A 27,182-nucleotide genomic window follows, 5' to 3' on the forward strand; every position below is an offset into this window, starting at 1 on the left:
GTTTGCAACAGATTGCCTGTAGTTTTCTTCGCGTTCTTTACCCAAAAGTCCTTTGATGACTGCTTTCAATGCAAGCCATGCATTTAATTCTCGGTCTGTCAGAACTTGCTCAAAATCTTGACGACTCATTAGTTTCCGTATGTCGGGACCATTAACAACCCCTTCCTGAATTTGGGCCTTACTTAGTCTTGGGAAAATGTCTTTCAAGCGGTTGAATACTGCTGGTCTTTTTGCGATACATTTCAAAAAATTTTTAGCAATGCCAAGTTTAATGTGGAGCAACGGCAACAAAATTTTCATTTCAGGACTTTCGTGTAGCCTATTGTCATTAGGCCATTTTCGCCCAATTCGACTACTCCAGTTATGTTGTTTGTACTGGTTTCTTCCTTTAATACCTTCTCGGTATCGTGAATCCCAATCGCATAAAAAACACGGATATTTTGGACGGCCAGATGCCTGTAATCAAGGAAACTACTTTGAGGTCGCAGCAAATGCGCCATTGGTGTTCGTTATACAGGGTGGCTGATGAATTTTGCTACATTAAGAAACTCAAATAACTTTTTTTTTAGTGTATGGAATTCATTTATTTTTTTTTTTCAAGTTGAAGGTCATTAAATTTTCTTAAATGTAGCTTAAGTAGTTTTAAAAATAATTGAATTTAAATTCCCCCCATGCTCGTTGACACAAGTGCGGCATCTTAGTAAAAAGTTGTTCATTGCTGCTTTGAGAGTTGCGACAGGAATACCCGCAATTGTTGCCCGAATGGATTGTTTTAGTTCATCCAAATTTGTTGGCTTTGTTTTATAAACTTCTTGTTTACATAAACCCCACAAGAAAAAGTCAGGTGCAGTAAGGTCAGGCGACCTGGGGGGCCAACGAAATTCGGAGTTTCTTGAAATCAGTTTATTGGGAAATTTTCGTCGCAAATCTGTCATAACAGTCTGGGCTATGTGAGACGTTGCCTCATCTTGTTGAAACCACACAGAGTTGAAAGGAATTCTCTTTCGGCGTAGTTCTGGATAGAAAAATTCTTTCAGCATTTTCAAATAACGGTCTCCAGTAACCGTAACGGTGTGACCATTTTCTTCAAAAAAATAAGGCCCGACAATACAGCGTGAAGAAACCGCACACCACACTGTCACGCGAAGAGGATGCAATTCCGTCTCGTGGAGTATCTGTGGGTTAGAAGTACTCCATATTCGACAATTTTGTTTGTTCACATTGCCGTTTAAATCGAAATGGGCCTCATCAGACATGAAAAGGCAGTTTAACATGTTTTGGTCTTCTTCCACCATTTGCAGGATCTTCTGGCAAAATTCCAAGCGAATCGGCAAGTCTGCTGCATTCAGTTTGTTAACCATTTGAATTTTGTAGGGAAATAAGTCTAAATCTTTGTGCATTATTGTTTGCAAAGACTGTCGGCTGACACCAGGTTGCGCAGATAAGCTTCTTGTTGAAACCCTTGGATTGCTTTGTATAGCTGCAGCTACAGCAGCGATCGTTTCCTCCGTCCGAACTGGTGGGTTTCGATGATAAGGCCTTCTTGCGACTGTTCCTTGCTCAGCAAAATTATTCACCAGTCGCATTATGGTCCATCTGCTCGGGGGATCGCCGCCAAACATCCGCCTGTACTCTCTCTGTACCAAAACTACGGACTCCAGTGCGTGATAGCGGCGGACTATCCAAATTCTTGTTTGCGTGTCCCAGTTATCCATTTTAATAATAGGACTATGAATAAGTTCGTGCGGTTTTTTTTTCGAAATTTGAAACTTTATTGACGTAAAATGGTTACAAATTTAATATTCAAAGTATTGTCCATCGCTTACTACTACTTTTTCCCATCTTTCTGGCAATTCACAGATTCCCTTTGTGAAAAATTCGGTCGGTTTTGCCGCAATCCACGAATCGATCCATTTTTTGACTTCATCGTAATTACGGAAGTGCTGGTCAGCCAGGCCATGTTGCATCGATCGGAAGAGATAGTAATCGGATGGCGCAAGGTCTGGACTATACCGTGGGTGGGGTAGGACATCCCATTTGAGCGTTTCTAAGTATGTTTTGACCACTTGTGCAACATGTGGCCGAGCATTGTCATGTTGCAAAATAACTTTGTCGTGTCTATCGGCGTATTGCGGCCGTTTTTCTCGCAGTGCTCGGCTCAAACGCATCAATTGTCGTCGGTAGACATCCCCCGTAACCGTTTCATTCGGTTTCAGTAGCTCATAATACACAACACCCAGCTTGTCCCACCAGATACACAGCATAACCTTCAGGCCATGAATATTCTGCGCCGACGTCGATGTTGAAGCATGGCCAGGGTATTCATACGTTGCCCGACGTTTCGGATTGTCGTAATGGACCCACTTTTCACCGCCAGTCACAATTCGATGCAAAAAACCCTTTCTTTTGTGCCGTTGAAGCAGTTGTTCGCATGCCATAAAACGGCGTTCAACGTCTCTTGGCTTCAATTCATACGGCACCCAATGGCCTACCTTTCGGATCATTCCCATGGCTTTTAAATGTTTGGAAATGGTTGATTGATCAACTCCCAAAGTTTTTGCAACCTCTTCTTGCGTTTGAGCCGGATCTTGATCGAGCAATTCCTCCAATTCGGTATCCATGAACTTTGGCGGCGCACCCTCGCGTTCTTCGTCTTCCAAGCCAAAATCACCACTTTTAAAGCGTGCAAACCACTTCTGGCACGTTCGCTCAGCTAGAGCATGCTCACCATAAACTTCCACCAAGATACGATGACTTTCGGCTGCTTTTTTCTTCATAATAAAATAATGAAGAAGAATTCCCCGCAAAAACACATTATTTGGCACGAAATTCGACATTTTCAAGTGTGGTAAACAGTAGCTCTCCAATGAATGTTAAGTTTTAAAGATCAATCTGCAAATTAAAACAAAAATGGAACAGATAACTTAAAAAGAAAAAAAGTTATTCAATTTTTTTTGGTAGCGATTTTCATCAGCCACCCTGTATTTAATTATGTTATATTTAATAATTATTAATTGAGTTTAAATTAGTAGTTTTAATAAGTGTATTAAAATTGATTGTACTGGTGCAGTACTGCGCCTGTTGTTAATTTCTGATTGGGGTGACCGGTCTTGGGTGTGCGGTTGAGAGCATGGCGAAATAACGTAAGAGGTGAGCTCTTCCGAGTTAAAAAAAAAAAAAAAAACACACACACACACACGAATTTGTATAGAAACCTACGTTACTTATACAAGCAGATCCCCTCTTGAAAGTATAGGCTTTCACTGTTTTCTCTCATTCTCTCTTCGTATTTATTTCTTGTGCACAAAAAATAGCATAAAAGCCAAGGTAGCAAGTGGTAGCAGCTGAATCTTGTTTTATTCAGTAACCAATACTTTTTTGAGTAACCTTTAATAGGTTTCAAAGCAGCATATGACGGCGTTGTATTACTATACAGTTTGAAAACTCAAATTTTATAAAAAAAATTGCAAAAAATGTATCTACATATTGCTGCAGCTAAAAATTTTGTGTCGAGGTATTGATATGTACTAAAGATTTCTCATAGCCAACCAAAGACAAAAAAAACTCTATCTAGAAACTTTTTTTCCGACTTTTGGCCAGCTTTTTGGGAATCGGCCGCACTGTGCGCTATTAGAAAAATGTTTTTCTTTGATTTTGGTGTTTCACCGAGATTTGAACCTACGTTCTTTCTGTGAATCCCGAATGGTTGTCACGCACCAACCCATTCGGCTACGGCTGTCGCCAAGTAAAAAAATTATTAAACCATTTGATTTGCCTGACGGTTTACAGTGTTTTTAGTACATCAAACCCTGTCAGTACGGAGGATTCGCCGATCGTTATCGCCATTCTCATCTAACGATAGGCCCAGGAAAATGTTATTTCGACGTGTTGGGCACAAAGGGAGAGGTGTGTTAGATGAGTGGATTCAAGTTGGTATATGAATATATGGTTAGTATCGCACGTGCTACCTCCACATGTCGTATTTACCGGGGTTTTTAAGCTGTATGAGAACTCGATATCGATAACTATGGTTTGACAGCTGAGATTTGCCATTTCGTAAACATTTCTGTTCGGAAAGGTATCACACGAACTACACGACAAATCACGCTTGCTAATAGGAATAACTATGGTCTCAGTAAGGAAATGTGTAACAGAGACCTCTCTCGCCCGACAAAACTAACACTCTACAAGGCACTCATCTTACCCGTGCAACTGTACGGCGCTGAAGCATGGGTTGTGTCGCAGACTGATGCAGCCGGGATATTCGAGAGAAAGATACTTCGGTCCTCTTCGTGTAGCCAATAACTTCTACCGCCGAATGAACTACGAGCTGTGTTCTACGACGATGTGGACATAGTGAAGCGCATCAATACTCAGCACTTGCGCTGGCTGCACGCACAAGCAAAGAAGGTTTTCGGATTGCATGTTTGAGCACAACGACATAGGGAAAGACCATGCCTCCGAAGGACCAAGTACAGAGAGCCTTATCATTGATTGGTGTAACAAATTGGAAAAGGCGCGCGATTTACGTGTTTTGCCGTTAAGTTGCGTAAAAAAAAACTAATTCTGTTTTTGATTATTAAAATTTATTTATTTAATTCAATTCAACAAACTACTCCGATGAAAGGGAGGAATCAGACTGACTTTATTCTTTTACTTCAAGTTTAATCAAAGCTTACATATTTGCTTACTCGATATATTCTGTTTTTCTTACTTGCTAAATTACATTGGCTTATGAAAAATACTTATTAATATTACATTTTTGTGTGAGAACGGAAATGCTGATTTGACAATACTTATTGTAAGCGGACAGTGAAGTTAGTTAATTTTGGAACGGTTGCAATTCCTGGAATTGCGACCGAAAAATAATTTTGATTTGTGAATTTAATAATAATTTCTGTAAACAAAACGGAAGTAGGTTTAGTGTTACACTTTATTTTTAATTATACTTGCAATAAATTCATCTATGTTATATTGTTAGTGCTTGGTTTTACATATGTAACTCGCGCAAAGCAAAGACGCCTGGCGAGACATGTTGTAGTCGGCCTTAATCAGAAAACAGGTTATGATCCTTGATCAGGTCATATAAGGAAGTAAGTTATCGGAAATCATTTAAAGCCAGAACAACGTTTCCAAATAGTGGAAACTTAATATACTAAGAAAAAAAAAAATTAAATACATCTATTCGGGAAGTTCATGGAGCACATGGAGTACGATTATGACCCTTATTTCTTTCGAAATGAGTAAGAAGCTGACGTTACGGTGAATGGCAAGCGCTATCGAGTCATGCTGACTAAATTTTTGTTTGAAAAACTTGATCAGCTAAATATCGACATTTGTTTTCAACAAGATGGCCCAACTTGCCATACAGCGCGCTCAACACTTCATTTATTACAATGTTCAAGCTACTATTGACGCCATACGTCCTTATTTATCGGAAAAAGTAGTCAAAAATTAGTTAAAAACTAGACTGTTCGAATGGACCATGTAACTCGTAGTCGTGGCGCACATATAAGTTCTCAAGCTCTTCAAAAAAACATCCGACACATTGGGTATGCCGGGGCTAATTCTGGAAGGTAGGAGTTTAACCTGTTCCAATATCCAAAAGGTACTTGAGTCAAAATTACGCGAGTTCCAAAAGGCAGCTGAAGGAAGCTCTCTCTCTCTGCGATGGGTCGTGGTTGGACTGTGATTATTTACATTTTGGATGACTTACGTTTCGGACATCATGTCATATAACCAAATTAATAATGTCATACAACGTAAGTAATAATGTCTTTAAGTATCTAAGACGACTTTCCTGGTATCCCTGTACTTATTATTAAATTAATTCTTCACCTCAGAAATGCTGTGATAGGGTAATCGAAGTAATACTTTTGATTCGAAAAATGTTACCATCGACACAGCGTCTTCAACAATATATGAAAGCCCGTGAAAAATTATTAGAGTTTGATTAGAAGTGAATAGCCATTCTGCATAAACCTCAACACATACCCACACGGAAATTTTTCAAAACAACTAGTTTTGGATTCAAGAAGTTGTATCTTGAGAAAAAATTAATGTCATATAAAATGTTATTCTAAGAAAAATACAAAAATATATTGTTTATTTAAAACTAACATAAACTTAGAAAAACGTTGTTCCATAAATAAAATATTAACGAAAATCATACGAACTGGTTTCATTTTTCTAACAAAGCAATCCACGATTTCGATCATTTGAAACTCAACTTATTTGGTCATTGCAAGTCTTGCTTTCGCGTTACTAACATACATCAAAATACGGTCAAACAGTGAATCGAAGTCGCCGACCTCATACTGGAAGACCTCGCAAGTTGACCATCAGTGATTAACGCCATATAATAAGAAAAATAAAAGAGAGTAGAAGTTCTTGAAGAGATTAATAAAGAAGTCCATTCGAAAACAGTTCACAGGGCATTGAAACGTGCCGGGTATAGCTCGCAAATTGCTCGAGGGAAAGTCAATAAAAATAAAAGGAGTTCGTAAAGGAGTATAAAAATAAGCCACTTGATTTATGGAGCTCTTCAAGTGGAAAAAAACTACGGGTTAAGAGTTTCTCATGAAACTTTTCGAAAAGTGTTGTAAAAAACAAATATTCTTCAAGAGTGGCTAGGATAAAATCCCTGTTATCAGCACAAAACATTGATAAAAGATTGCGATTTGCCACCGAGCACATGTCACTTCCCACAGGAAACTGGGATGACGCTATTTTCTCAGATGAGACAAAATTGATGCTCTACTACCATGATGGACCCCAGAGAGTTTGGTTTAAGCCTCTCACAGCACTACAAAACGAAAATATTATCCCTACCGCAAAGTTTGGAAAACTCTCAGTAATGGTTTGGGGTTGTATATCAACAAAGGGAGTGGATGAAATCAAAATTTTGGACGAAATAACGACCAAGGAAGTACATCTTGATACTTTAAAAAACGAATTGACTTCCAGTATTAGAAAATTCGGCTTTATTGACCCGGAAAATTCGAATAAATTTAAATAAAAATACTATCAAGATAATAATCCCAAACATAAATCTTATTTATGCAAGTTCTGGTTACTCTACAACTGCACCAAAGTTATTGATACTCCCGCCGCGATAAGTCCCGACATTAAGGCGTCTGGCCACCCTGGCGGACCAAAAAATGCACTTTTTTTTTTTAATTAATAAATTCGAAGCTATGGGCCGGAATATTTTTATTTTTTAACTCAATATCATACAGGGTTTCAAGAATAACATTGTGAACTTTTATTTGAAAATATTAAAAAATGGCGCCGTGATGTTGGTTGCCGCGGAGGTCCTCCACACGATACGCGCGGTCCTTGTCCCACCTGGTCCTCGGTTATGGTACATCTGAAAAAAAAAAAAAAAATTCCGGTTATTCTGAAGTAGTGTGACTACAATGTAGCGTAGCCTTTTTTTTCGACGATTAGAAAAATTATGGTGAGCCGAAAAAAAAAAATTTTAATTTTTTACCGACATTTTTCAAACAAAAACATTAATAAAAAAAAAACTAATCAAGTTATCAAAAAACTTCTACGTAACATTGTAGATAATGTATCTAAGAATATTCAGTAAAAATTTGAAAGCAATCAGAAGGATAGTTTCCGAGATCTCGAAGGTACCAGGTCAAAAAATGTAGTTTCGAGATAATCGCAAAAGAAAGTAACCATTTTTTAATATTTTCAAATAAAAGTTCACAATGTTATTCTTGAAACCCTGTATGATATTGAGTTAAAAAATAAAAATATTCCGGCCCATAGCTTCGAATTTATTAATTAAAAAAAAAAAAGTGCATTTTTTGGTCCGCCAGGGTGGCCAGACGCCTTAACCCAATCGAAAATTTGTGGGTTTATTTAAAAAGAAAAGTAGAAAAAAGATCGCCAACTAATAAAACTGAATTAATAAGATTCATCAAAGAGTGGGAAAAAATACCATTGGAATATGATATTCCGAAACTAATTAAATCAATGCGAAGTCGTCTTCAAGCGGTAATTGATGCCCAAGGAGGACATACAAAATTTTAACCCCAAAAGACCAAAAATTCCACCAAACTTGATTTTCAACCAACTGTGCAAACACTTCTTTGACAGCAGAGAAATTGAACTGCTTTTATGTTTTAGTATACATATATGTACATATTAGCATCTTATTATCGCCCTAGAATCTTTTTTTTATAATATTTAATATATTGGAAAACATGCATCTTTTGATTTTTTCTTTTTTTATTTTCAAAGGTTTTTTTGACAAACGGCAAGCGTGGGTAATCTTGTATTTTTTGATGGTATTATGGATAAATCACTTTAGATTAATATTTAATATTTTAAAGTAAACTTTCATGAAAGTGTGCAAAAACCCACGATGTGCGTAGGATCATACATCATGTTCCTCAGATTTTTCCAAAACTACCACAGTCTGCAGACTTGAATCCCATCCAACATTTGCGGGATGAACTCGGTAGGCGTGTCGCTAAAATTAACATAACTAGCAAAACCCAACTAAAGGAGGAACTCCAACAGGAATGGCGGAATGAGTTAAAATGTGGCTAATGAAATTAGTTAACTCTATGCCAAATAGACTTAATAAAGTCATCAGGCAAAAAGGAAAGCCTACTAAATATTAAAATTTCATTGAACTTAATATTTTATTTTTGAAATGGAATTGTTTGAATAATTTTGTCCCTTGTTAATTTTGTCTTTTCTTAAGTTTAGGTTAGATTTAAATAAACAATAAATTTGTGTATTTTTCCTAAAAAAACATTTTTAATTACATTAATTGTTTTCCAAGATGCAGCTTATCGAATGAAGAATTAGTGGTTGAGTGAATGATATTGTCCGTGTGTGTATGTATAACCTTGCACCACCATTTGCATGAAACAACTACATTAAGAGAACATGTATGTATATATGTTGAACGAATTCCCGCCAAAACTAAAAAAATTATTCAGGCCGATTGACAACAAAATACCAAGTTCGTTAACTTTTCATAAATGGGAATGAACTTTGCATCGCGTTAAAATAATTTGTGAACAATTTGTGACTGCATATATTACAAAAAAAGCTGTAACAGCAATATCGAAATACCGCAACGAAAATAAGCAGCAAAAACAGATGTCGACAACAAAAAAAAAAATACATTGATAAGTATGTATGTACATATGTTTGCGAAACATAGAATATTGAAGGTTTTTTTTTCAAGGAAACGGGTTCTCACATCGCCTATATAAGGTCGATAAACCCCATACTTAATTTTCCACACATGTTATGGATATGAACCTAATTTTCAATTACTTATAGTCCAGTCAAAAGAGACGAAAAAAATAGCCAACTTCGTGATTTTAGGAGTATGCGAGTTTATGGTTTTATTATGTAAAACCCATCACTGTGAACTTAAATTTGAGTTTTCGGGGTCGGGGGTTGTGTCCCGCGGCCGCCATCTTGGAAATAAGGGTGCAACTGGTTTTTTGCGATTATCTCGTGAATTTCGAAAGTTACGAAAATTTTGTAAAATACTTTTTTGTAGATAATAATATTATCTACAACTTTCATTCAAAACTTTTTATTGTAAAATTAATAATAAAAAAGTTATAAACAAAATTACGCGAAAAATTAAGGGATGCATTGTTTTAAAGCGTAATAACTTTTTTTTTATTGATTTTATGGAAAATATACATCAGAGCTTTTTTATAGAGCATTCTTTTGTGAACATTTTTGTCTAAAAGTTTTTTCCGCTATCTTTATTTAGTCGTATGATTTTGAGCTGCTAAGCGGAGCAACCATTACATTAGCGAAGCGCGTACATGAATACACAGGCCGACAAAATTTAACCAACATTCAGACCCAGAAACCAGACTATATATTTCCGAAGGTTTATGATGCGCTGAATCCAAATCTGGCCTCAGAATTGCTCTATCAGCTCTGGTTTTCGAGATATCCTAATCTAAAAGTGCAAAAAACACCATTTTTGCCCATATTTGAGGTTATGTAGCCTTGCAGATGTTTTCTTTCACCAAAATTAAAGGATGGCATCTTTAAATACAATCCTTCTTTTTTCAAATGGCGTTTTGTTTGCTCAAATATCATTTTTTTTCGCAGAGATATCGCATTTTGAAATTTTCATGTTTCGAAATTTTCCTACCCCTGAAAATCGATTAAGATAACATAGACATGATATAGTCGCTTACTAATTTTCTTGGGTTTGAGGGCCTGAAATATATGGATTAATAGTATGTAAATTTGGAGTTTGTGGGAAAGCCTGCTCGCGGTATGATAGGGGTGGTTTCTAGGGGTTAGGGCTGTGTGTGACTCGGTACCCAAAGGTTAGATAGTGTAGGGATGTGGTGAGTCAGGACACTTATGGTGTGAGACAAAATTTTAAGAAAAATAAGACTCAATTCAAGAATTCAAGATTTGGATTCAGCGCATCATAAACCTTCGGAAATATATAGTCTGGTTTCTGGGTCTGAATGTTGATTAAATTTTGTCGGCCTGTGTATTCATGTACGCGCTTCGCTAATGTAATGGTTGCTCCGCTTAGCAGCTCAAAATCATACGACTAAATAAAGATAGCGGAAAAAACTTTTAGACAAAAATGTTCACAAAAGAATGCTCTATAAAAAAGCTCTGATGTATATTTTCCATAAAATCAATAAAAAAAAGTTATTACGCTTTAAAACAATGCATCCCTTCATTTTTCGCGTAATTTTGTTTATAACTTTTTTATTATTAATTTTACAATAAAAAGTTTTGAATGAAAGTTGTAGATAATATTATTATCTACAAAAAAGTATTTTACAAAATTTTCGTAACTTTCGAAATTCACGAGATAATCGCAAAAAACCAGTTGCACCCTTATTTCCAAGATGGCGGCCGCGGGACACAACCCCCGACCCCGAAAACTCAAACTTAAGTTCACAGTGATGGGCTTTACATAATAAAACCATAAACTCGCATACTCCTAAAATTACGAAGTTAAATCCTCTTTTGACTGGACTATTATTCAAAATTGCCATTGCAGTCCAAAGTTATTTAAGGGGTAACACCACTGTACACGCGTAAAATAAACACGATTTTTAAAGATTTTTTTTGTATAGAAGGAAAGGGAAAACAATCACTCTGATTTGGGAAGTTATTACTTATATACTAAAATACAAAACTACAAAGTTTGATCGAAAAATTTTACAAAATGGCGGCATTGGAGACATTTGAGTAATGTGGTTTCTCTTGAAGGAGCTCCGCGGCACGCAGCACAGAGGGTGCAAATTTTAATCTGGAACAAAGAAACATTTTTTTTCTTAATCTAGATAAGAATAGCTAGAGAAACACGTAGGGGATTTAAAAAATATTTATTTTTGTGGAATTAGCAAGCATTTGAAGGAAAAAACTCTATTTTGGACTAAAAAAACGGCACTTAAATAATTATAACAATCGTTTAAATTAATCTATCGAAAATCCCCTACGCTCTTCTCTTAAGAAGGTTATTATACAGACGTAGTGAAAAACCTGATTAAAAATATTTAAAATTGTTTGAGTTATGCTGCGTGCCAATTTCAGAAAACGTGTTTTGAGAAAAACGCGTTTAAAGTTTGGAAATTTGGAGAAGTCGTTAGGTAGCAGTCACTAACGCTTGTTTAAAAGCTTAAAATATTTATGAAATAAACTTCGGTAACGTATAAAACTTTTTGTTCTGTATTTTAAAAGGTTCAAAGAATTTTTTAAGCTTATAAAAAAAAAATCAATTTTTTGAAATTTCTACAGTGGTGTTACCCCTTAAAGCGTATTGACATTTATATTTTGATGTGTGTGTTTGTATGTAATGCATTACAATGTCTTACCATGATAAACGATAGGCGTGCTGCCAAGAGGCTTCTTACAGAACTTACAGAACGCCAAAGTACATGCAAACGAAAGTTTTTCATCGAGAAAGCGAAAGGTAAAATCAAAAATTACCAAGATTGCAGCACTACGAAAAAGGTTTATTCACCTCACATGCTGGCCCTCTAGCGTCCCTATGCAGACGAAGGATGACCAAACCTCTATAAGCTACCCTCGGCCCGACAAAACAATACGTCGCTGGTTTTATATGTGCAATTATGTCAATTTGTAAAGCTTAATCCTCAGTTAAATAAAAAAAAAGAAGCTAATGTGACTACAGACATGTTGCTTCACTCCCATCAAATTCTTTTATTTAACGAAAAATTCTGCTTACCCCTTCGGCTGGCGCTACACTTAAATCTCGGATTTTATATTGTTGCTGGAACTTGTGCACTTTTTAAATTGTATAAAATATTAATTATATTCCAAACGAAAATATGCAAACGCAATATATGTAAACCTTTACTTTCTGGTGTCACAAATATAATGAAATATGAATGCGTTTTGGCTGCTGTTGGCAAAAATGCCGCTCGATTCCGTTGATTCAATATAATAACTATGGTTGTCTCTTTCTTAACTTTTGTTTAGCCCCCTAGCAGTTGCTAGGTAAAAACGAGATGACTAGCACAAATTGGATATAATTTTGCGCGCGGCTGCCGGCTGTCAAAAAAATGAACAAGTCACAAATATTAGATCACAATGAATTAATTTTGGTTGCGCTTGTACCGGATAAGTAACTTTCTTACCTTTGGTTATTTTTTTAGAAATAATTTATATACATATTGTATTTTTCTATGTTAAGGGGACAGATACCTGTAAACGGCCATATTTTCATTAAAATTATTTAAAATGAAGAAGTCAATATATATGCATGGTATATTAGTCAATACATAATATATAAGTAAGTCAATATATATTTAATAAAAATTTTATTGGAATTATGTCTACAAACCTGTTTTCTTTGCCAGCATCCATTTTGTTGAGTTTTTACTCTCACGTTTTTCTTTACACGCGTAAAAATAATGATCTATTACACAGAAAACACAGGGTTGTATGTCAAAAAGTATAGTTATTATCTAGGATTATTTTTAATCTCAGATTTTGGGAGAGAAATTTTGTATGGGAAATCTCGCTTTTTAATTACGGATTGGGAGTTAAGCACGCAATAGTAGATCATCTACTTATATGTGAACGTATTATTAAACGAATTCCTACGATGAATTAAATGAATAAAACAAGGTTGGATATTTGTTGAACACCTGACCATACTCGCCTAAATGTGTAAAATTTAATTGTAATAAAATTTAGCCACCGCCGCCGTAACCGAATGGCTTGGTGCGTGACTATCATTCAAAATTCAGAGTGAATGTAGTTTCAAATCTCGGCGAAACACCAAAACGAAGGAAAAGTTTTTTCTAATAGAGGCCACTCCTCGGTAGGCAACGGCAAACCTCCGAATGTATTTCTGCCATGAAAAAGTTCCTTATAAAAATATTTGCCGTTAGGAGTCGGCTTGAAACTGTCGGTCCCTCCATTTGTAGAACAACATCAAGACACACACCACAAATAAAAGGAGGAGCTCAGCCAAAAACCCAAAAAGGGTTTACGCGCCTATTTTATTATATATTGTATATATATGTATATAATATTTAGTTTATCTAAGTACTAAAGTGGTTTTGTAATGTACATACATATATACACATTTATGTATAAATTAGTTGTACTAAATAAAATTAACTATGGTAATATTGAAATGATGGAACGATGAGCTGTATGAGCTTTACGACGACATAGACATAGCACAGCGAATAAAGATCCAGCGGCTACGTTGGCTGGGTCATGTCGTTCGGATGGACACACACGCTCCGGCTCTGAAAGTATTCGATGCGGTACCAGCTGTTGGTAGTAGAGGAAGAGGAAGGCCTCCTCTGGGAAAGATCAGGTGTAGAAAGAATTGGCACCGGTTAGCACGAGGAAGAAACGACTTCCCTAAAAATATACATATTTATTCCCGTCACTTAATTTTTTCCTATTTAATTACTCACCTAATAGCCACGAACTTGTATCTCCATTATTATAGCGCCGCTCCATTACCTTCCTCCTGCTTTCCTTTCCTGTTGAAGTATATATGTTCGTTCTCAATAGGCCTCAACAGCATTAAATGAGTACCATCTACGGTACCAACAACTGCAATGAATCAAAATAGTAAAAAATTTAGATTTCGTTAATATTGCACTAATTACTTCCCGGAAAGTTATATTTTTCATGGAACCACTCTTTGCACGGCTGGAAGTTTTTGTCGAAAGATATCCATTGGTTGCATAGAGTTTCTTCCATCGACGATAATGTGCTGCGAAATATCTTCGACAGAGTACTGTGCCCCATTGCTGCTGTGTGTGCGCCGCCAGTTTGCCACTGGTAACTGCCACCTGCTAATATCTCCAGCGTTGCAGCTAGCCTCAAAATTGGAGGTATATATGTACTCCTAATTCCTCCTCTAAGGTTTATTTTACAAAGAACGTACATAAAAACTTCCTTGGTCAGGCGGTATTTTGTTTGGAAGCTGTGAAAAAGAAATACTTTGATATTTACTTAATGAAATTTGTATTTATCTTACCATAAATCGGGCCAATCCATTGGGTTCGACGCATCACGTATTCTCCTTCTATTTATTGAAGAGTTTTCTTCATTAAAATCTTCCAAAATTAAAAAATAACGCCAATTGTACATATTTACTTTTAATTTTTATTGCTTTCATGCACTTTTTGACAACTATAAACCACTTTTCAAACACTTCCGGAAATATGAAAACGATAGCACAAATATCGAAATACGGGAACCAAAATGGGATCGTCGCGCACTCGATATCGAATTAAAGTGTCTAGCAAACGAGTGTCGACTATCGAATTACAGAAAGTCACCCCTGATCGAAAGAATTTTCATTTGGTATTATGGTGCTCTTTTGCTGTAGAATAGGACTATTGTGAATTTCGATCGCTCGACGCATTTACAATAGATAATTTTTTTTCAGCTGATACAACAAATCAAAATAAAAGAAAAAGCGGTTGTATTGAAATTCTTTGTTAACAACATTTTTAAAAGTTAAAAAAAGTATTTTTTGTGAAAATGAGTACAACGGACTTGTGGTTCGACGTTTCATCTCAATGCGAATAATGTAAATTTTAGGTTTATGATCATACAATGAAAATAACTTATATAAATACGAAAAATCCAGGAGCTACTCATGATTCTATGACTTTCAACATGTCGCCATTGAAAGCGCATTTAGCGGAGCAACATCTCAATGACCGTCGCAATACTTGGCTCCTCGGTATGTAATAAAATCCAATTGAAATTCGGTTTTTAATAATTTTTGTTTGTCTCAGGTGATGCTGGATACGCTCTAAAACCATATTTAATGACGGCGTTCAGAAACTCTGAGGAAGGGTCTCCAAAAAGGACATCCAACAAACAACATGCTAAAGCGAGAAGTATCATTGAGAAAACAATTGGAGTCTTGAAAAACCGGTTTAGATGTTTGTTGCAGGCAAGAGCTCTCCACTATTCTCCAAAAAAAGCAACACAAATTATTAATGTGTGTCCAGCTTTGTACAACAGTTGTCTGCTTTGCAATGTTAAACTTCCGTGAAGAGTTGTCCGTTGAGACCCTCAACGATGATGGTGGAGATTTCGAAGTGGAGTAAAATAACGGAGAAGCAGAAGACATAAGAAATGTAATTCTTAGAATATTATGGAAAAAACTACAAAGTATTAAATAAAAACCTTTACGTCATAGTTTCTTTTTTATTTTTGTTATAAATTTTCTTTATTCAAATATTCGTCATTCGTCAGCCCATACCTGCCAAGGGAAAATAAATATGTATTTCCACAAACATCACAAAAAAAGAGGTTGTCTGCAAAGTCGGTTTACTGACGATAGTTTAACGTGATAACGTCATAAGAAAATACTGATTGAATGGTTGCATTTTTCAAAAGAAAATTTTAATTTTATTTGTTTGATACATATTTTGTATGGATATAGAGAATGAGTTAACATTAACATAACATATACTTTAACATAACATAACATAACATAACATAACATGACATAACACAACACAACACAACACAACATAACATAACATAACATAACATAACATAACATAACATGACATAACACAACACAACACAACACAACATAACATAACATAACATAACATAACATAACATAACATAACATAACATAACATAACATAACATAACATAACATAACATAACATAACATAACATAACATAACATAACATAACATAACATAACATAACATAACATAACATAACATAACATAACATAACATAACATAACATAACATAACATAACATAACATAACATAACATAACATAACATAACATAACATAACATAACATAACATAACATAACATAACATAACATAACATAACATAACATAACATAACATAACATAACATAACATAACATAACATAACATAACATAACATAACATAACGTAACATAACATAACATAACATAACATAACATAACATAACATAACATAACATAACATAACATAACATAACATAGCATAACAAATTACCCCGTATTAAAGCACTTATCAACAGCTTTCATTTGATACCCATATTGTACATACACAACCAAAGGTTACCCGGGTCCACGTTTTGACCTATATCTCGAGACCCCAGTCACGGAGCGGCATGAAAAATACTCTGTACTAAAGCATTCACCAACAGCTTCCATTTGATACCCATATTGTACATACACATCCGAAGGTTACCCGGGTCAACGTTTTGACCTATATCTCGAGACCCTATCTACCAATAGGTATTCAAACTATACGGAAATCATCTTCGATACCTACTTAACAATGTGTGTAAGTTTAGTTTAATTCGGTTCAAAGACACGGCGGGTCCACGTTTTGGCATATATTTCGAGACCCTAGTCATCAATAGGTATGAAAATTACCCCGTATTAAAGCACTTATCAACAGCTTTCATTTGATATCCATATTGTATAAACACATTCTAGGGTCCACGTTTTGGTCTCTATCTCGAGACCCTAGTCACGGAACGGATGGAAATACTCTGAACTAAAGCATTCACCAACAGCTTCCATTTGATACCCATATTGTACATACACATCCGAAGGTTACCCGGGTCCACGTTTTGACCTATATCTCGAGACCATATCTACCAATATGTACCCAAACAATACGGAAACCATCTTCAATACATACTTAACAATGTGTGTAAGTTTGGTTTAATTCGGTGCAAAGAAACGGCGGGTCCACGTTTTGGCATCTATTTCCAGACCCTAGTCATCAATAGGTATGAAAATACCCCGTATTAAAGCACTTATCAACAGCTTTCATTTGATACCCATATTGTACATACACATCCGAAGGTTACCCGGGTCCACGTTTTGACCTATATCTCGAGCCCTATTTCCAAAATAAAATATAATCCATGTTACTCGTGGAGGATGTAGCTTTCGAATGGTGAAAGAGTTTTTAAAATCGGTCCAGTAGTTTTTGAGCCTATTCATTACAACCAAACAAACAAAGTTTTCCTCTTTATAATATTAGTATAGATATGGTAAATATTATATTACCATACATTTTTTCCTTCAGATATAATAAAAAATAATAATAATAACATTAAAACAACAGGTATTATTAACAAACTTGGTTTTATTTTAAATTCTTCAAGTAAATCAAATTAATAATAATCAATAAGAAGGCATATGCCAATACAAATACGTGAATTTATATATGTACATATGCGCATATACATACATACATATATACGCTCACTTAAGTAGGGGAGAGCAAGATGTCGAACGTTGCCGTTCGTTTGCTTTGTTTGCTTTGTCGTTCCTTCCGCTCTTTCGCTTGCAGTTCATTCAATGCAATGAGCAAGGTAACTACATATGGGCAAGGTAACACTAATATGAGCAAGGTAACTACATATGAGCAAGGTAACTACATATGAGCAAGGTAACTACATATGAGCAAGGTAACACTAATATAAGCAAGGTAACACTAATATGAGCAAGGTAACTACATATGAGCAAGGTAACACTAATATGAGCAAGGTAACTACATATGAGCAAGGTAACTACATATGAGCAAGGTAACTACATATGAGCAAGGTAACTACATATGAACAGTAATGAGCAAGGTAACTACATATGAACAGTAATGAGCAAGGTAACGACACATTTTTTCGTGCGTGCAGCCTGTTAAATCGAATTATAAGACGTTATCACGTCAAAAAAAACATTATTAACCTTAATCCATTTTGCTGCCATTCTAACTGGTGGCCCCAATCAATTCAGCTCCGTTGTAAACTCCTCCTATTTTTTTGCCGCTTGAACTTTTGTGCAAATCCCTTTTGCGAATTGGGGATGCAACCAGCCTTTTTAATTGCTATTTGGTACTCACGACTTTCGACCTGCATAAAATTAACACAATTAGTATATGTTTATTATTTGGTTACTATAAAACAATAAATAATCGCAAACAACTTTGCTTTACTTATATTTGAACAAATTTTCCGACAATACGCTACTCAATCGAAAGCAAAATTGCATTCGACTCTAAATTCGGTATATATATGGAATTGGTTTTCACAACTTTTCTGTCTGTTGATGGGGATAACTCAGCTTTGAAGTCATTAAGGGGCTGGAGTATCACTTGTCAAAATTATACTGCGTATGAAAATTAAAAAGTTAAGTAAAAAGACGTTTGTTAGATCTTTTGTTCTGTTGTCTTACTTCCTTATTCATTGCGATACTGAGGTCTTCCTCGATTATTACGCTCAATTGTACCGATTAAGTCCTGCGGCTCGCACGATCTTTTCTAACAATAGGTTAAAGAAGTCACACGCCAGCGAGCCATCCTGTCTGAAACTTGGATTGGTATCTGCAATTGCTTTTTCGGGTTTGCCGAAATCCGGTTTCTTCTTCTGGGGCGGTACATAAAGAACAATAAATGTTGCTCCATTGCTAGTGTATGCCGGATTGTTGGGTATTACTCTCTGAAAGTAGAAGTGAGAGTCGAGTGGCGAATTTTCTGGCTGTCTGCTGTGATTGCAGCCTTTCGATCTCGAACATTCTTTGCGTAGGTAGATGTTTGTTTTTTGCTGCACAGAGGCGTGTGCTTAGTTTGGCTGAAACAAGGGAATGATCCGAGTTGGTATTGGGAACATTAGAAGCGTGTCTTCAGGAGACAGTCACGTAGCTTGGTGTATCTTCTTATGGTGGAATCTGGTGCTTCAGACTACCATGTTTAGGGCCCCGGCGAAGTCGATCAGCCTCTGTCCGTTTCCGGATATTTCGTTGTGCAGGCTGAATTTTCCGACTGTGGGACCAAAAATTCCTTCCTTGCCCACCCTGGCGTTGAAGTCGCCAAACACGATTTTTATGTCATGGCGGGGGCAGCGTTCATAGAAGGAATCTTTGGTCGCATCGTCTTTCTTTTCCGTCGGGGCGTGGGCGCAAATGAGCGAGATGTTGAAGAAACTTGCTTTGATGCTCGTCCTCCGGAATGAGCGACAGTACTTGGTGACGAAGTCTCTCTCCCACAACAAATCCGACACCGAATTTGCAATTCTTTACATGGCAGCTGTAGTAGACGTCGCAAGGTCCTATGCTTTTCTTGCCTTGCCCCGTCCATCGCATCTCTTGAATGGCTGCGATGTCAGACTTTACTCTCACGAGGACATCAACCAGCCGGGCAGAGGCACTTTCGCCATTAGCGGACCGGAAATTCCAGGTGCATGGCTTCAAATCATAATTCTTAGTTCATTCGCAGTGGTCGGCATCAGTATAGGTAGTTTTCATCCTTCTTCTCATCCTAGTTTTTCTTCGTTTTCATTGGGTGGGATTTTACGTGGCAAATCCCAGCTATCCTGGATTGCTTCGCCTTCTCACATTAGCTCGCTCTCAAACGGGTGTTCGAAAGCTACTCAGAAGATACTAAGCCCGGAAGTTGTGAGCTGCTTGGACCATATGTAGAAGAATGGCTATAAGTAACTTTTCCCAAATGTGTAGACTTCTCCATATGGAACCACCCTTCGACTAGGAAAATTTGCAATAGCAAACATTTTCATTGTATTTCTTAGCTATAACAATGTTTTTTTTATTGACAAAAGTCTTAATTTGTGGGACTGATTTTGTCAACTTTAATATTTTTTAAGCAACCTTATGGAATCAAGTCATCTCAGCTGTGGGAATTTTTTGACGAGAGTGTTTTTTTATGGATCTGCACAATGCTTAGAATTTCGAACCAGGTCACTTCAATGAACTGGTTCAAAGAACTAAGTAGTTTTTCTAAGTTTGCCACAAATAGAGGAGGAACTCGGCTAAACCGCTAACAGAAGTGTACGTGTCAATTACTTATGATTTTTTAGCTGGTACTCCCATCAGAGAAAGTTGCCGATCGCACAGGGTTAATGACGGTTTTCTTATAGCCTCTGCCATGCTAATTCCAAAAACACTGTTTGCATAGAACGTTAATAATATGTATAAGAAGATGAATGCATTAAGGTTCTCTGCCGGTTGTTTTTGAAATTGAAACCTATTTTGTTCATAAATAAAATAAAAAGGAAACCACATCCGAACCTTCTTTGAAGAGAGAATATTCGGTCGAATTTGCCATGATTCGTTCAATGAACTTTAATAAAAGATGACAAGACGAAGTAACTGGTGAATAGATGTCAGGTTGTCTAATCAGTCACAATAATATCATTCACAATAATACTTCACTGAATAATATTTTTAACATATTTGATAAAAACCTATGGGATTTACGCTAAGGCTTTTGTAACCCTACGGGCACGGGCAATCGGCGTTAATAGTAAATTTCCTCCTATATGTACATATGTATTTATTATTCGATAATGTATATTTTATCATAAAATATGTCTATGGTTAAAATATGACTCTTTTCCTATATATATGTTTCTCTTTTTGAATTGTAATGAAATATTTGTGGTTGAGAGAACCGTTGAACAGTCACTACCACTCAATTCCCTACATATCATACAAATTAATTATTCCATTTTAAATGGCACACCCTACCTGCCATATATTCGAATAATAAGATAGAAATACAACTCTGCACTTTCTGACATTTTCTTTCCAGTAAATTTTATAGAATTCATACGTTAATTTTATAGGCACTAAATTGTGAAGAAGAATAAAAGTGTAAATTTAATATTTTATACTTTTAATTATTGGAAAGGTTTTGCCTATTATGTAAATTACATTAAAAAAACAAAGGGAAACGGCAAGCTCAGCAGCAGAGGCATAAATTGTGCCGTGGCCAAGATTGACACTCGTATGACAGCCAGTCATTCTCCCAGCGGTCGTTGTAGTTGTACTTTGTTGTTCCTTTACAATTTCGCCTTGTGGAAAAATCGACAAGGATCACACCTGTACCTGCACCTGCAAAGAGGTGCTGCATTATTAAGGTGCTAAATTTTTGCTATATAATATATACTTAGCATAAAAAGCGGAGGGTGCTCACTGTGCACATTAAAATATCCACATAAACTTTGCCATAAATTCATTGCCAACAGTAGTAGAGTAGAAAGTAGTACCATCATTTAGGAGGCAATTTTTCTTTAGCATATACATTTCTCAGTACTTCAAAGAAGTCAAATGGCTGAACGACCAAGTAATCTATTTTCTGGTAAGTTAAATTATACTATTTGTTTGAACTTTGTTAAGCCTTTTTCAATTATATTCAATAGCTGGGAGTAGTCGTCCACGGAACCCGCCAAGTGAATTGAATTTGGGTAGTTTTAATGGGCGTCAACCGCCATCATTTTCATCGACTTCATCTGGTTCAGCTTCGTCCAATTTATCAACATCGTCTGCCTCCAGTTCCTCGTCACACAATTTGGCACAGCGTTTCTGCCCGCCACCCCCAGCACCAGTAGCTGCTCCCGTAACCGTGCCAGCTACAACAGCAATAAATCAAGGTGAATAATAAACAAGTATAATTTTGCCGGTATAGTTCGTCTAAATTTTATCGGTTAAAATAAAGTTAATTGTTAATAAATTAACTAATTCAGTTTCGTAACATTAAATCAGCAGGGATAAATTATTAAATTTATATTAATTATTGTTAATTTAATTCCTAATTTTTTGTCACACAGAACGTACCCGTGAGCGTATAAAACAACAAGCATGTGGAAAGTTGCTGATTGATGAAGAGTGCTATCATTTCACTTCAGATGATTTAACCGATATAGGTGAAATTGGCCGCGGTGCTTTTGGCACTGTTAATAAGATGATATTTAAAGTAGGCAAAGTAATGGCAGTGAAACGTATACGCTCCACTGTTGATGAGAAGGAACAAAAACAATTACTCATGGATCTGGAAGTAGTGATGAATTCAAATGCATGCCCGTATATAGTACAGTTCTATGGCGCGCTCTTCAAGGAAGGCGATTGTTGGATATGTATGGAATTAATGGACACCTCACTGGATAAATTTTACAAATACATTTACGAGCGTAAACAGCAACGTATACCCGAGTCAATACTTGCCAAAATTACTGTGGCCACAGTACAAGCATTGAATTATCTGAAAGAGGAGTTATCGATCATACATCGCGATGTAAAGCCGAGCAACATTTTACTGCATCGTCGTGGTGATATTAAGTTATGCGATTTCGGTATTTGTGGCAAACTAGTGGACTCAATTGCGGAGACCAAAGACGCGGGATGTCGGCCGTACATGGCGGTGAGTTTTAAGTAACATTATAATTTCAAAAATATATTAGTTTTAATCGTATACAAGAAAAGCAGCTTTATGTGACATATTGTTTTTGTTTTTCAATTTACATTCCAGCCGGAGCGTATAGACCCAGAGCGAGCTAAAGGGTACGACGTGCGTAGTGATGTGTGGTCGCTGGGTATAACATTGATGGAGGTAGCCACTGGCGTATTTCCATATCCTAAATGGGACTCAGTGTTCGAGCAGTTATATCAGGTATGTGTGAATTTGAGATTGCGCAGTTTAAAGACGAACAACTACGAAGCCAGGTTTAGCGAACAAACGTAGTTCGGTTCTATGTACTAGTTTTTTGGTATTGTAACATAATTTCCCATAAATTGTTGAGGAGAATGACAGTCTTTGACCCGGTATAAACACAAGTCGTTTGGCTAACGTATAGTCATATTCCTGTTTTATAGGTGATACATTTAATCTTGTTCCTTTTTTGCAGGTGGTGAAGGGTGATCCTCCACGCTTACAAACATCTTACAAGGGCATGGAGTTCTCACAGGAATTTGTAGATTTTGTGAATACTTGGTAAGCTATGAAAGAAGTGAAACATACTTCGCAATTATATATGAATCATAAATATTTAATTTTATTTTTTTATTGGATGTTCAAATTTCACGAGTGTCAACATAAATCTATTGTATTAAATTGCAGATATTTATTTGTACTTTATTCTGTAACTGCTTTCTCCTTTAACAGTTTAAACAAAAATGAGAGTGAACGACCCAAGTACGGTCCATTGCTGGAAATGCCTTTCATATTACGTGGCCAACGCAGTCACACCGATGTAGCTGCTTATGTCACCGATATTTTGGAAAACATGGTTAAAGATGGAATAACTGAATTTACAACAAATCAGCCGGCTGAAAGTTAATCGGCTTCCTTTGAATATAATAAATGCCATTTAGTGATTGTAGTAGTGAAAAGTCGTCGCGGTACGAAATGTGGGTAGGAAGTAGCATAGTAGCAGAATGGTATGCAAAATGTGTGAGTGATTATTGTTACAGCAGCTCAGGTCAGTTGCGCTGCTGAGTTGTTGCTAAAAAAAACTACAAAATAAGAATATCAAACAAGAAAATGCAAACGAAAAAAAAAAAAATAAATAAAATTAAAATAAGAAAAATATTATTTAGTTGAACGTGAAGAAATATGAGGAAATAACATAACGCTTTGCATAAAGTTAGTCATAAATATTTTGTTGCTTAGAAACATAAGAAAGCGTTTATTTTTTTTGTGAAGTCAAAAGTTTATTTTTGTACACAATTAAGTTGAATTTAAATTTTTTTCCATTATTGTTATTCATGCGTTCGCTGTGCATAGGCACTATGTTGTAAATGTAGTGCAATAACGCTTCGACTTATCTATAGTCAACCTAATTTGCGCCTTCGATTTGACAAATACACATAAAAACCAACATAAATGAAAACACCAGAGTAAATTTTCTCAAAACAGCGCAAAACAAAAAATTGTAAGAAAATTCCAAAAAAAAAAAATAATATTGCATTTTAAGCAAAAAAAAAAAGCATTTGCATACCCACACACATACAAGCATGAGTATTTAAAAAATGATGTAATAATTGATTAGCAATTTGGGTAGAACTCATGATAAAAATAAGAAAAGCATTAAATATTATAATACACACAAAAAAGTAAAAGCATAAATATAAAAATAACTTTCATTTAAGTATATTATTGATAGTGAGAAATGTGGATTGTACTGACAAAAATCATTTGCGATTTGGATTGCACTCACATGAAATAAAGTAAAAATTAATAATATCTACACTATATACATATGTACGTTGAAAATTGCACACAATTCAAAGTAAGCCAATGTAAAATGTCCAACCATAAGCAATAACCGCGCGTTATTTTTCTAAGTGCATACCAGTATATCAGTTTAAGATACTGTTTTATAAGCAGCCGGCAAGACGAACAGAGTAGCAGCAATCAGCCCGTAAGCCATATGATTGTGTTATGCACATATGTATGCATGTAAATACCTATACATACATACACACAATACAATTTATATATCAGCTTAGCACATCTCATATTTTTCACAAACGTTAATTGTAAATGTTAAATTCCAAGAAAAAGTAATAATAAAATAAAAACTTTAACCATTTTAGAAAATATTATTAGCACATAGTAGAGATACATAATGTAATTAGATTAGCATATCCAATATCCATACGAGAAAAAAATAAACAAAATTAAAAAAAAGTGTAGAAAATCAGATGTACAATTTTTTGTGTTTGACGTAGAGTCGGTGGTTTCGTCGAATGTGTAGAACGGGGTGCACTATATTATCAAATGAATGGCGAAAAAAAGAAAATACCTACTAATGCATAAGAAATAAACTTGCATGATTACAAATTGGAAGAGAGGAGCGTCATTCATGGGCAGTGCCCCCCTACAGTGCTGCAACAAAAACAATGTGATGGCATGAATGATCACGATAAATTAGTTCACGTATGGGTATAGTAGTCCTTTGTAGTGAGTAGCAGCTTAGCTTTACAGTGATAGTGTCTAGTTTTATTTTCTTTATTTTTTCCAAACTGTTCCTGTTTGGGTATGTAAGTTCTTTCTTTCATCTATCATTTTTTACTATTTGTGTTATGTTTTATTTACTTTATTGTTGAATTTTTTATATAGTTTGTTTTTCGTTTTTCTTTGTCGGAAGGGAATTCATGCAAATCTTTTATATGACAAAAAGTGCAATAAATCATATTTGAATATTATAAAACGATATAAATAATGTAAAATCAAATTAAAATTAAATAAAATAAAGTTAAAACAAAATAAAATTAAACAAAAATAATTAAAAATAAAATAAAATTAAAAAAAATTAATGAAACGAAAAAACTAAAATTAAATAAAATTAAAATAAAATAAAATAAAATTAAAATAAAATAAAATAAAATAAAATAAAATAAAATAATAAAGTAAAATTAAAAAAAAGAAATGAAAAAACTAAAATTAAAATAAAATGAAATCAAGTAAAATTAAATTGAAAGAAAATAAAGTTAAAATAAAATAAAATAAAAATAAAAAAATTTTTAAGAATAAAATAAAGCAAAAAAAAATAAGTTAAATAAAAAAAGTAAAACTAAAATATAATAAAATAATAAAATAAAATTAAATGAAATGAAAAAACTATAATTAAAATAAAATGAAATCAAATAAAATTAAATTGAAAAACAAACGTTAAAATAAAATAAAAATAAAAAAATAATTAAGAATAAAATAAAGTTAAAAACAAATAAATTAAATAAAAAAGTAAAACTAAAATAAAATAAAATAAAATAAAATAAAATAAAATAAAATAAAATAAAATAAAATAAAATAAAATAAAATAAAATAAAATAAAGTAAAATAAAATAAAATAAAATAAAATAAAATAAAATAAAATAAAATAAAATAAAATAAAATAAAATAAAATAAAATAAAATAAAATAAAATAAAATAAAATAAAATAAAATAAAATAAAATAAAATAAAATAAAATAAAATAAAATAAAATAAAATAAAATAAAATAAAATAAAATAAAATAAAATAAAATAAAATAAAATAAAATAAAATAAAATAAAATAAAATAAAATAAAATAAAATAAAATAAAATAAAATAAAATAAAATAAAATAAAATAAAATAAAATAAAATAAAATAAAATAAAATAAAATAAAATAAAATAAAATAAAATAAAATAAAATAAAATAAAATAAAATAAAATAAAATAAAATAAAATAAAATAAAATAAAATAAAATAAAATAAAATAAAATAAAATAAAATAAAATAAAATAAAATAAAATAAAATAAAATAAAATAAAATAAAATAAAATAAAATAAAATAAAGTTAAATGAAATCAAATTAAATAAAAATAAATAAGAATAAAATAAAATAACAATAAGAAAAAATAAAATCAAATCAAATTAAAATAAAATAAGAATAAATAAAATTACAATGAAATAAAAATAAATATGAATAAAACAAAATAAAATTAAATTAAAATGAAATAAAATTAAATTAAAGCAACATCAAAATAAAATGAAAATATAATGCAAATATAATAAAATTAAAAAGAAAATATAAAATAAAGGTAAAATGAAAAACAATTAAAATAAAATTAAATATAATGAAATGATATAAAATAAAATAAACAAAAATTATATTTTGCTATGTTTAATTTACTTTATTATTAACTTTTTATATTTTTTTCATATTTCTTTGTCGGAAGAAAATTCAAACAAATCTTTATAAAATAAAATGTGAAATAAATATTAGTATTATTAATACATATTTGAATAGCATAATAGTAGAATAAACAAAAATAAAATAAAGAAAAAAAAACAATACAAGATAAAATAAAATAAAATTAGAGTTAAATCAAATTTAATTAAAATGAAATAATATAAAAATAAGAAGAATAAAATGTAGAAATGCAAAAGAAATAAATTTAAATT

At 33.8% G+C, this 27,182-nt stretch overlaps 2 protein-coding genes across 2 annotated transcripts; both read left to right on the forward strand.

Annotated features, from left to right (window-relative positions):
• Positions 1-15,130: 15,130 nt before the first annotated feature.
• LOC129249308 (putative nuclease HARBI1) lies at positions 15,131-15,538 on the forward strand. The gene is made up of 2 exons (XM_054889083.1): positions 15,131-15,220; positions 15,276-15,538. The coding sequence occupies exons 1-2, from the start codon at positions 15,142-15,144 to the stop codon at positions 15,536-15,538; spliced, it is 342 nt and encodes a 113-aa protein (XP_054745058.1). The 5' UTR covers positions 15,131-15,141.
• A 5,538-nt stretch (positions 15,539-21,076) lies between these two features.
• On the forward strand, positions 21,077-24,505 carry LOC129251988 (dual specificity mitogen-activated protein kinase kinase 4). The gene is made up of 6 exons (XM_054890893.1): positions 21,077-21,614; positions 21,676-21,906; positions 22,084-22,673; positions 22,782-22,922; positions 23,158-23,243; positions 23,415-24,505. The coding sequence occupies exons 1-6, from the start codon at positions 21,584-21,586 to the stop codon at positions 23,587-23,589; spliced, it is 1,254 nt and encodes a 417-aa protein (XP_054746868.1). The 5' UTR covers positions 21,077-21,583; the 3' UTR covers positions 23,590-24,505.
• Positions 24,506-27,182: the final 2,677 nt, after the last annotated feature.

The sequence above is a fragment of the Anastrepha obliqua genome, chromosome 1, assembly GCF_027943255.1.
Source record: "Anastrepha obliqua isolate idAnaObli1 chromosome 1, idAnaObli1_1.0, whole genome shotgun sequence".
In the NCBI taxonomy this organism is placed as follows: domain Eukaryota; kingdom Metazoa; phylum Arthropoda; class Insecta; order Diptera; family Tephritidae; genus Anastrepha; species Anastrepha obliqua.